At 45.1% G+C, this 12,132-nt stretch overlaps 1 protein-coding gene across 3 annotated transcripts in view; it reads left to right on the top strand.

Annotated features, from left to right (window-relative positions):
• Positions 1 to 11,869, top strand: part of TMEM25 (transmembrane protein 25) — a 122,673-nt gene extending 110,804 nt beyond the window's left edge. For 2 of the 3 annotated variants that reach the window (XM_077250591.1, XM_077250590.1), the window contains exons 7-8: positions 2,041 to 2,109; positions 10,815 to 11,021. In XM_077250591.1, the coding sequence (XP_077106706.1) occupies positions 2,041 to 2,109; positions 10,815 to 10,888 (143 nt within the window). In that variant the 3' untranslated portion in view covers positions 10,889 to 11,021. Of the gene's footprint in view, positions 1 to 2,040; positions 2,110 to 10,814 lie in introns of all 3 variants that reach the window. The other variant, XM_077250592.1, reaches the window with a different exon arrangement.
• The last annotated feature ends 263 nt before the right edge of the window (positions 11,870 to 12,132 follow it).

Genomic DNA, 12,132 nt, shown 5'->3' with positions numbered 1-12,132 from the left:
ACTTTGGTTAGTTCTGCTCTTGGACTCCCTCTGGTGGCTTTGAGCGGAACTGCTGGTCACTGAGGTTGGATTTCTCAGCTGCCCTCGTTTATTGCTATGTTGGCTTCCTTATTTAACTCCACTCAGATCGTTACTTCATGCCAGCTGTCAATGTCTCAGTATTGGTTCAGATCTCTCTTGGACTTCTCTGAGGACCTGTCTACTCCAGCAGAAGCTAAGTCTTTGCTAGTTCATTTGTTGTTACTGCTTTTTGAATCTATTTCTTAGTACTGCTAAATTCTAGTCCAGCTTGCTATCATGATATTCCCTTGCTAGCTGGAAGCTCTGGGGTGCAGAGTTGCACCTCCACACCGTGAGTCGGTGTGGGGGTCTTTTTGCATACTCTGCGTGGTTTTTGTAGTTTTTTATGCTGACCGCATAGTTCCCTTTTCTATCCTCTGGCTATTTAGTGAAGTCTGGCCTCCTTTGCTAAAACCTGTTTCATTCCTGTGTTTGTGACTTTCCTCTTGACTCACAGTCAATATATGTGGGGGGCTGCCTTTACCTTTGGGGAATTTCTCTGAGGCAAGGTTAGGCTTCTATTTCTATCTTTAGGGGTAGTTAGCTCTTAGGCTGTGAAGAGGCATCTAGGGAGAGTTAGGTACGCTCCACGGCTATTTCTAGTGTGTGTGATAGGAGTAGGGTTTGCGGTCAGCAGAGTTCCCACTTCCCAGAGCTTGTCCCGATTTCTAGTTTACTCATCAGGTCATTCCGGGTGCTCCTAACCACCAGGTCCATAACAGGGGGTACTGTTGTGAATTCCGCTCTTGGGCTCCCTCCGGTGGTTATAAGTGGCATTTTTGTGAATTCTGTTCTTGGGCTCCCTCCTGTGGTTTTGAGTGGTATGGCTGCTTCTGGGATTTAGCATCAGCAGCTGTTTTCACTGATCGTCTTTGTGGCTCGGCTATATTAGTCTGGCCTGTTCTCTCATTCAATGCCAGTTGTCAATTGTTCCAGCCTGGAGTCACGGCTCTTTGGATTTCCCTGACACTCTGACCAGTTCAGCAAAGCTAAGTCCTTGCTTGTCCTTTTGCAGTTCACTTGTTGTAGACTTTGTTGTTCAGCACTTTCTATGTTTTTCTCATTTGTCCAGCTTATCAGTATGAACCTATTCCGCTAAGCTGGAAGCTCTGGGCAGCAGAGTTTGCCCTCCACACCTTTAGTCAGGTGTGGAGATTTTTGCATTTCTCTGCGGTGGACTTTTTCTAGTTTTTATTACTGACCGCACTGTGTTCTGTCCTGTACTAATTCTATCTAGCTAGAAGTGGCCTCCTTTGCTAAATCTTGTTTCATACTACGTATGTCATTTCCTTCTCCTCTCACAGTCATTATTTGTGGGGGGCTGTCCTTTCCTTTGGGGATTTTCTCTGAGGCAAGATAGCTTTCCTGTTTCTACCTTTAGGGGTAGCTAGTTCTCCGGCTGTGATGAGGTGTCCAGGGAGTGACAGGAACATCCCACGGCTACTGCTAGTGTCTGTGTTAAGATCAGGAACTGCTATCTGTATAGTTACCACCTGTTCAGAGCTAGTCGCATGTCGCTCCTACATCACCAGACCATAACACTTCTCCCGGATAGCCCATCTGCGTTCCCATGATCACTTCCCTTCTTGTTCTGCACAGTGAATTGATACTGCTGTAAGGCTAGACTCCATCGCAGCAGTTTACACTGGTCGCTGACCACCTGATGTAACCGGCTAAGATGGCTGTGAGCGGTCACTATTGTAAAATTACATATAGAGAGAGATGGCTATTTTAGAGTGTTTTGCGTCCACTTTTCTGAAAATTATTTTTTTTTTTAAGCAGGAGTTGTCCAGTAGTGGACAATTCCTTTAATTTATTTTGTACCTTATCCTATTTTGCCTGGGCTGTACCTTTATGATTCCCCGCATTTTTTATTTCTTACAGCTTTCAAGGATGGTTTTCTTTTACTATGGACACGAACAAAGACTGTAGTAGAATTGTTTAACTCTTCTGTTATATCTAATATTGTCTGTGCCTCAGGGTCTGGAAATTCTGTCTGTGACACACAGGAGGACGTGTCGGCGCCCAGCGGGACAGCTACTGAGTCATGTAAGTAAGAAAGTCAGTGTGTATTGGAAGGGATCTTTTCACCATGCGCACACCACACTGATACAGCAGATGTAAGGAAGTCCAGCTGTATTAGGCCCTGGGGTTTGGATATGTGAGCAGCCAGTCCCATCCATCTCTCGGACTGCTCGTATACCCGGCCCTGGACACACCCTATTAACTTTCTCATCACTATATGTGCTGGGGTCTGCTTTTCAGTTTTACATCACTGAGGCTACTAACCTCGATGATGCATATCTCTGCTCAAGGACCTGTCCGGCGGCTATTTTACAAAATGTAAGCAATAAAGTTCAACACCTAAAGTAAAAATCAACTGTTTTCTTACTGTTTTATTGTGTATATGCAGCCGATTTTCATCTAAGCATATGTTGCCTTCTGTTAGGCTAGCTTCACACTCAAGTTCCACCGTTAAAATGAATAACAATGGAACAAAGGCCAAATGGACTCCATTATAGTCTGCAGGGTCCACCTGATGCAGTTTCTATAATGAAACAGAAAAACAGAAGTCTAAATCCCAATGTGAACATAGCCTTACTATATTTGTGTCTCACATTTATAGTCGTCACCCCGTTGCGATAAGTTATAGAGGGGCATGCAGGTAGCCGTGGTTGGAGACAAAGAGGCACAAATATAGTTCAAAATGCAACAAAATTCTGGTGCCCATGTCATGTCACATTTATTAAGTGTTTTAGACAGTGCTATGCTTTAACAGACCCAACTTATCTTAAAGGGGATGTCCTGTCTCAGAAGAAAAGGCTGCAATCAAAATAGAAGAATATTGAGAGGAGGGCGAGATTAGATGGCATGTGACCGCAAGTATGCAAATCATGTATGTGGTCATGTGACTGCCCATCCACATGGGCAATACAAGGGAATGGTCACAATAAGCACACCGCATGCTGCCACAATTTGGCAGTCTGTGGTCAAATAGAATGATTGCAAAATATTCTTCTGAGGCTGGACAATCCCTTTAGAATCAATCAAATTGTACCAAACATTGGTCTAACATAAGTCAACCAGGAGGTGATGTAAAGTTAAAAGGCCTGATTTATCAAGAAGAGAATTGTGATGTGTGCTGGAGTCATGGAAATGATGTGATCTGTAAGTAACATTGGTCCTGGTGTAATAACAGATAAACCAGAAGGTTCCCCTAACAACAGCGTGAAGTTGGTTTTCGCAAGTGTTCCCAGCTCAGTGGTACTCACTGAGTTTGTTGCTCTGCTCCTCCCCATGTCAGTTACCTCATGCAGTACTTCCAACTCTGCTGGATTTCCCTGCTTTCTCCATCTGGCTATAGGGAGGCACAGCGAGATCTTGCAGGAATTTAAACCTGCTGTGTCCTGCATGGTTTGACTTGCCCAGCCTATCCCCTGCCAGCAGGAGATATATTGGTCTGCCCATCCTCCCGTTCCCTGCCTGAACTTAGGTTTCTGTTCATCTCCAGCGTTCAGTCTGTGTGTTATTTGACCTCGTCTCCCTTGTTACTGACCCGGATCATTAACATACCTCTACTCCTGACCTCAGCTTGTATTGTGAACACAATCTCTATCTGACTACACTTCTGTCTTTGCCACTCTGTGCTCAGCTTTCCTGCTTTGACTCGTGGATCAGCTGCTGCAGTTCTGGGGATTGCTTTGGAGGCCAAGCCTATCCTCACCATCAGATGCTCTAGTGAAAACCAGGTAGTCTTTTACTTACGCCCCTCCAGGGTAAGACTGACCCATGGCACAGTGGGTCCACACCCACCACCATCATGGTAAGTTCAGGCCATGGACCACGCTGACCAATCAGGTCCCAGAGACTCCAAATCTAATGTACAAGTCTTGTATAATGCTGTTCTTAACGTGAGCGTCAAAAACAGCTGATGCAAGCAATTTCAGTAGTGGCAACTCAGCTGCAGGTTTTGTCCCCCACCATTTCCACTGTTGTGTATCCGCTTTTTGGGCTTCCCTGGTGGTTCCTGGTGGTACTGGTGACTTGTTTGCACTTTGCTTCTTCTGTTCACCTGCTTCCATCAGTGTTTGGGAGTTTCCTATTTAGCCTTGCTCTCCAGTCATTTCCTTGCCGGTCATCATTGTAACCAGAGCCTTCGGTTGCATGTTCCTGCTACTAGTCTGCTGATCAGCTAAGTGGACTTTGTCCTTTTGTTTTGTACCTTTTGTCCAGTTTGCAGTTTTTGTATTTCTCTGTAGCTGGAAGCTCTTGCGGGCTGAAATTGCCACTCCTGTGTCATGAGTTGACACAGGAGTCTTAAAGTAATTTCAGGATGGTTTTTGAAAGGGTTTTCAGTTGACCGTGAAGTCCTCTTTTGTATCCTTCTGCTATCTAGTAAGTGGACCTCTCTTTGCTAAATCTACTTTCATACTGTGTATGTCTTTTCCTCTTAATTCACCGTTATTACATGTGGGGGGCTGCTATCTCTTTTGGGGTATTTCCCTAGAGGTAAGCCAGGTCTGTTTCTTCCTCTACCAGGCGTAGTTAGTCCTCCGGCTGGCGCGTGGCATATAGGAAGCCGTAGGTATGCTCCCTGGCTACTGTTAGTTGTGTGGTAGATTTAGCTCACGGTCAACTCGAGTTTCCATCACCCGAGAGCTCGTTCGTTACTTATGTGTTTTTTACGTTCCCTTGCCATTGGGAACCATGACAGTATGACCGGCCTACAAAGTGTTAATTGTTTGGGCTGAAGCAGGAGAAAAAGAAGTGTTGAAGGGAAATTTTTTTTTTTTTTCTTTCCCTCAGAGTTTTGCTGCCTAGCCCTTAATTGCTGTCTAGCTGCTTCTTACCTCCTCTTAACCCTTGAATGGCTCTGACCTTAGCTGTTTAACATGGATGTCCAGAGTTTGGCTGCAGGTTTAAATAATCTTGCTACGAAGGTTCAAAATTTACAAGATTTTGTTATACATGCTCCTATTTCTGAACCTAAAATCCCTACACCAGAGGTGTTTTCCGGAGATAGATCTCGGTTTTTGAATTTCAAATATAATTGTAAATTATTCCTTTCTCTCAGACCTCACTCCTCAGGAGATCCTGTCCAGCAGGTTAAGATTGTAATCTCTTTGCTGCGAGGTGACCCTCAAAATTGGGCATTTTCATTGGCACCAGGGGATCCTGCGTTGCTCAATGTGGATGCGTTTTTCCTGGCTTTAGGGTTGCTTTATGAGGAACCTAATTTGGAGTCTGCCAGGCGCCTGAATCCTAGACAGGCACGTTGGTCGTTGTTCTTTTCCCGGTTTAATTTTGTGGTCTCGTACTTACCGGGTTCTAGGAATGTGAAAGCAGATGCTCTTTCTAGGAGTTTTGAGCCTGACTCTCCTGGGAATTCTGAACCTGCTGGTGTCCTTAAGGATGGAGTGGTTTTGTCTGCTGTCTCTCCAGATTTGCGACGTGCTTTGCAAGAATTTCAGGCGGATAGACCTGATCGTTGTCCGTCTGGTAGACTGTTTGTTCCTGACGAGTGGACCACTAGAGTCATCTCGGAAGTTCATTCTTCTACTCTGGCAGGTCATCCGGGAATTTTTGGCACCAGAGATTTGGTGGCTAGATCCTTCTGGTGGCCTTCCCTGTCTCGAGATGTGCGTGTTTTTGTGCAGTCTTGCGATGTGTGTGCTCGGGCCAAGCCTTGTTGTTCTAGGGCTAGTGGGTTGTTGTTGCCCTTGCCTATTCCGAAGAGGCCTTGGACGCACATCTCTATGGACTTTATCTCGGATCTCCCTGTTTCTCAGAAGATGTCTGTCATCTGGGTAGTGTGTGACCGTTTTTCTAAAATGGTTCATTTGGTGCCATTGCCTAAGTTGCCTTCCTCATCTGAGTTGGTCCCTCTGTTTTTTCAAAATGTGGTTCGCTTGCATGGTATTCCGGAAAACATTGTTTCTGACAGGGGTACCCAGTTCGTGTCTAGATTTTGGCGGGCAGTCTGTGCCAGGTTGGGCATTGATTTGTCCTTTTCGTCTGCATTCCATCCTCAGACCAATGGCCAGACGGAGCGAACTAATCAAACTTTGGAGACTTATTTGAGGTGTTTTGTGTCTGCGGATCAGGATGATTGGGTTGCCTTTCTGCCGTTGGCGGAGTTTGCTCTTAATAATCGGGCTAGTTCTGCCACTTTGGTTTCTCCTTTCTTTTGCAATTCAGGGTTTCATCCGCGTTTTTCATCTGGTCAGGTTGAATCTTCGGATTGTCCTGGAGTGGATGCGGTGGTGGATCGGTTGCATCGGATTTGGGGACAAGTGGTGGATAATTTGGAATTGTCCCAGGAGAGGACTCAGCAGTTTGCTAACCGTCGTCGTCGTGTTGGTCCCCACCTTCGCGTTGGGGACTTGGTGTGGTTGTCTTCCCGTTTTGTCCGTATGAGAGTTTCTTCTCCCAAATTTAAGCCTCGGTTCATCGGTCCTTATAGGATTTTGGAGATTCTTAACCCTGTTTCCTTTCGTTTGGACCTCCCGGCATCTTTCGCTATCCATAATGTGTTCCATCGGTCGTTGTTGCGGAGATATGAGGTACCGGTGGTTCCTTCTACTGAACCTCCTGCTCCTGTGCTGGTGGAGGGTGAATTGGAGTACGTCGTGGAGAAGATCTTGGACTCCCGTATTTCCAGACGGAGACTTCAATATCTGGTTAAATGGAAAGGCTATGGTCAGGAAGATAATTCTTGGGTAACTGCCTCTGATGTTCATGCCTCGGATTTGGTTCGTGCCTTTCATAGGGCTCATCCAGATCGCCCTGGCGGTTCTTGTGAGGGTTCGGTGCCCCCTCCTTAAGGGGAGGGTACTGTCGTGTATCCGCTTTTTGGGCTCCCCTGGTGGTTGCTGGTGGTACTGGTGACTTGTTTGCACTTTGCTTCTTCTGTTCACCTGCTTCCATCAGTGTTTGGGAGTTTCTTATTTAGCCTTGCTCTCCAGTCATTTCCTTGCCGGTCATCATTGTAACCAGAGCCTTCGGTTGCATGTTCCTGCTACTAGTCTGCTGATCAGCTAAGTGGACTTTGTCCTTTTGTTTTGTACCTTTTGTCCAGTTTGCAGTTTTTGTATTTCTCTGTAGCTGGAAGCTCTTGCGGGCTGAAATTGCCACTCCTGTGTCATGAGTTGACACAGGAGTCTTAAAGTAATTTCAGGATGGTTTTTGAAAGGGTTTTCAGTTGACCGTGAAGTCCTCTTTTGTATCCTTCTGCTATCTAGTAAGTGGACCTCTCTTTGCTAAATCTACTTTCATACTGTGTATGTCTTTTCCTCTTAATTCACCGTTATTACATGTGGGGGGCTGCTATCTCTTTTGGGGTATTTCCCTAGAGGTAAGCCAGGTCTGTTTCTTCCTCTACCAGGCGTAGTTAGTCCTCCGGCTGGCGCGTGGCATATAGGAAGCCGTAGGTATGCTCCCTGGCTACTGTTAGTTGTGTGGTAGATTTAGCTCACGGTCAACTCGAGTTTCCATCACCCGAGAGCTCGTTCGTTACTTATGTGTTTTTTACGTTCCCTTGCCATTGGGAACCATGACATTCCACCTTGTCCCATTCCCCGACTGTGACAGGCCATCCATCCTCAGGGTCAACTTCTTCTCCTCAGGAGCCCCTTAAGGCTCCAGATTCTGGTGAAGCAACTGAGCTTCGGCTTCCGTTCCAGTTCTGCTATGACAGAGACTACACAGAGAGCCACTGCTTCATAAACTAGTGCCAGACCCACGTCATTCTCCATGCTCATCTTTTCCCTTTGTACTAGACCAAAATTGCCTTTATAGTCTCTCTCCTGTCCGAGAGAAGAAGCCAGTGGCGAAACGCGCGTCAGTGAGAGGGGACGCCACCATGATTCTATATAAGGTAACCTGGCCTCTGCATATTTAATTACTCCCTATATATATGCTGATTTTTGCACATATATCCCTCCACACTGTTTGGTTTGGGACAGCTATGCTACTGGGCTATGTAAAACCATTGTTGATCTTATTGGGTATTCAGGTCCTTCAACCTTTTTTCTTCCTTTTGGTGAACTCCTTTAAGGATATGGCTACACATTGATTTCTATGTGCACAGTGCTATTTCTGTTTTTTGAAGCACTTTTAATGAACCTTTGTGACTTTACAATATATATTTTTGAGATATCTAATGCTAGGGCTCTCTTATGCCCTGTGATAAACACTTGATTGAATCTACTTGAATAGCACTGTGCACTTTAATATTGAATGGATACATAGGTTACACATATCCCTATGATAATGAGTAAATCCCATTAATTAATGGCTATTGGAAACAGTAAATAATCTTTGTAATATTTGTGGATTGAGGATTTAGCCGTATAATGGTAACTATGGATATTGGCATCCCCCTTAAGGATTATTTTGTATTGGTGGCGTTTCCCCAATCTTTGAGACATCTTGATTTTTGGCAACTTCTGCCAGATCTGGAAACAAATGCTGGCCTCCTTCCTTAAAGGGAACCTGTCAGCAGGATTGTTACAGTAACCTATACTGATTAAAATGATACCTTGTTTGGTGAAACCCATCTTGTGGTTGTTATTTAATCTTTATTTTCAGTTTTCAGTTAATGATATGCTCGTCCTCCGTGGTGGCCTGTGGGGGAATATTCACCTGAAGGTGCCTTCTTACAAGTTTGCCCCCTGGTACCTCGATCTGTACAGGCAACTAAATACGGTGACCTACTGTCTTCAACTCACAGCGAATCTGCAGATCCCAAACTGCTTTCACGTATCGCTCCTAAAACCGGTGGTCCTGAATCACTTCTCAAAGCCGCATTCTTCTTCCACTTCCTCTGTTCCTGAGGGCCCTTCAGACATCTTCGAGGTCAGGGACATCCTGGTTTCTAAGAAGTTTTGGGGGACCACCTTCAATTTGGTAGACTGAAAGGGCTTTGGCAAGGTTTCTCCATAGATCTGGCGAAGTAAGGGAGGTACTGTCATGACGCGTTCCCAGTGCTGTGCTACTCTCTGCGTTCGCCGCTCTGCTCCTCCCCATGTCAGGCAGCCGTGATCTGTTACCTCATGCAGTATTTCCAACTTTGCTGCATTTCCCTGTTGTCTCAATCTGGCTATAGGAAGGCACGGCCAGATCCTGCAGGAATTTAACCCTGCTTTGTCCTGCAGGGTTTGGCTTCCCCAGCATATCCCGTGCCAGCAGGGGATATATTAGGCTGCTCCTCCTCCTGTTCCCTGCCTGAACTTAGGTTCTTGTCTTTCTCCAGCATTCAGTCTGTGTGTTATATTGTTTAGTCTCCCCTGTTACTGGCCCAGCTCATTAACCCATTCTGACAGACCGCTCCATTCCTGACCTCGGCTTGTACTATGAACCTGTGCTGCCTTCACTGCCCTTGGACCATGTGACTACGCTTCTGTTTTCGCCCCTCTGCTCCACTTTCCTGCTTTGACCCATAGGTCAGCTGCTGCAGGTCCGGGGTCTGGCCAGGAGTGACACCTGGCACCTACCTGCTGCCAAACCTATCCTCACCATCAGAGGCTCTAGCGAAAACCGGGTAGTTCCTTAGCCACCCCCCTCCAGAGTAAGTCGGGCCTGTGGTTTAGTAGGTCCACACCTACTGCCGTCACAAATAGACTCTACAAGAATCTATATATAGCAAGTACTGCATAGTCCGGTTCTACATGAAGGGTCTGATACAATTCTCTTCTGCTTTCAACAGTGCTATTGTGCAGTCCAGCCAGGGGCATATTAAAAGAGGATTTAAAGTGAACCTGACAGCAATATTTTGCCAAATAAACTACAGACACTGTCAGGTTGTTGCTGTTAAACTGATTACAATGATACCTTGCTTCATGAAATCCGTCTTGTGGTTGTTGATTAATCTTTATTTCTAGTTTTCAGTTAATGAGATTCTGGGGCGGCCTGTGGGCAGGGCTGTGGGTGGGGCTGGGGGCAGGGCTTATGTGGTGCTCTGCTTACATATTCATCTGTATGGCTTACGACAGGTCACTTATCCCTCACTGACCTGTCTCGTATTTTACATAATGCATATAATATTGTTGGCTTAGAACATTTTTTACATCTCTCTTGCCGATAGATGCTACTGCGCAAGCACCGCTGTTGTTTTGCTGCAGCCAATTTTTTTTTCCTCTAGCAAAATGGTGCTGGTGCATGTGCAGTAGCATCTATGGCTTGACAATAGATGCTACTGTGCAAGCGGCGTTGCCACTTTGCTGGAGGGAAAAAAAAATTGCCGCTGCGCCTGTGCAGTAGCATATATAGACAAGTGATAGATGCTACTGCCCCCTCGGAGCAATAGAATCTCATTAACTGAAAATAAAGATTACACAACAACCACAGGATGGATTTCATCACCAGGTCTCAGTAATCAGTATAACGGCGCCAACCTGACACTGTCTGTGGGTTACTGTGCACAATGCTGCTGACAGGTTCCCTTTAAAGGTATTTCAGTAGTTTTCATACAGATAAGGGCGGCTTCAGACGTCTGTATAAATGGGTCCGAGCATAGACTACAACTGATTGTTGCTCTCCTGGTCTGAACATTGCAGCGTTCTACACATATATGAAGCGGTCACACTGGGAGACTCTCAGCCAGTCTGGGCATTGTGGTCCAGGCTCGGGCCCATTTGCACAAACGTAACAACCATTTAACAACCGTAACCCATTTAATCTTTATTAAAATTTGGTAAAACCTCTTAATCCTTTATAATAAGCTGCATTTTTTGTTTTCTCTCTCGTCTCTGCAGGGTTTGATCGGTTTCCACTTGTTGGTTACATCTATAAAGCATCAAGTGTAAGCAGTGATGAGATCTGGCTGTAATTACCTGTTCTATGAACAGACTTTCTTCCAAGTGTTAGAGAAACTTTCTTATGTGGGATGTTTCACCAAACATTGGACAGTACATTGTATCAAACATTCAGCCTAAAATCTATTCCTAGGCACTTTGATAATGCATTTCCCAATCTGGCCCCCAACTGTGTACGTCAATGAAACCTAGCCCATAGTAATATAAGGCTTACTACATAGAACATGCTGGCTTTGTGTACAGCTATTGCTGCTATAGGTGCCTCTTCGCCTCATTTTGGTTTTTATACTCAGTTTTCAGTACTCCAAATACTAAATGGACGTATACTATACAGTATCCATAGATGTCTATAGGGAAGACCTTTGCCAAGACGGTCTCCTTTAGGGTATGCACGCTTGACTTCATTTTCTGGCGTCCGAACCGGACGAGTTTTTCAAGAGGGAGAACACTGACAAGATGCTCAGAAAGACTCCTGGGTGTCTTTCGAACCTTCCTAAACGTATGAAGAATAGTCAGCTCACTTCTTTTAACCGCTTGGCACCTGTGGAAACTTTAAAAGGCTGAACATATGAGCAGCAAGTCGTTATTACTTAGAAATACATATGTATATTCTATTGAACATTTAGGAATCGCTTTTTCAGGACATTTTCAAAGTAGAATCCGCCAGAAAAAAAAAAGTGTGCACATATCCTTAGGCTTACAGAATATTAGCAGAATTATGTGAACTGCAGACTATTCCAAGGGAACATGATCTGATCGACATTACAGGGTCAGTCCCTTCGGACTAAGTCATCTTCTACCCATAGGGGACGATGGTAAGCCATCTATGATAGAAAGCTATTTAATCACACAAGGTATTTGCAATTCACTGAATAACCAAAGACCAATCCGACCAGTGCGCCCACGCTGCTCCCTGTCCATGATGAAAGCATCTTTAACAGGCCCATGAGCTCCAGAACTGGATCCGGAAGCAATAAAAAATACTTGGCCTGGTCTGATCACATTTCTTAATTACATTTTCGTCTGCATCATGTCTGGGTGCAGTTATTTTACTTGGGGACTAGACGGCACCAGGATGCAATATGGGATACAAGAAAGAGACACCGTGATGTTCTGGGCAATGTTCTCCTTGACATACAGTACAGACCAAAAGTTTGGACACACCTTCTCATTTAAAGATTTTTCTCGATTTTCATGACTATGAAAATTGTACATTCACACTGAAGGCATCAAAACTATGAATTAACACATGTGGAAT

The sequence above is a fragment of the Ranitomeya variabilis genome, chromosome 4, assembly GCF_051348905.1.
Source record: "Ranitomeya variabilis isolate aRanVar5 chromosome 4, aRanVar5.hap1, whole genome shotgun sequence".
In the NCBI taxonomy this organism is placed as follows: Eukaryota; Metazoa; Chordata; class Amphibia; order Anura; family Dendrobatidae; genus Ranitomeya; species Ranitomeya variabilis.
This window is presented reverse-complemented; position numbering and strand designations above follow the sequence as displayed.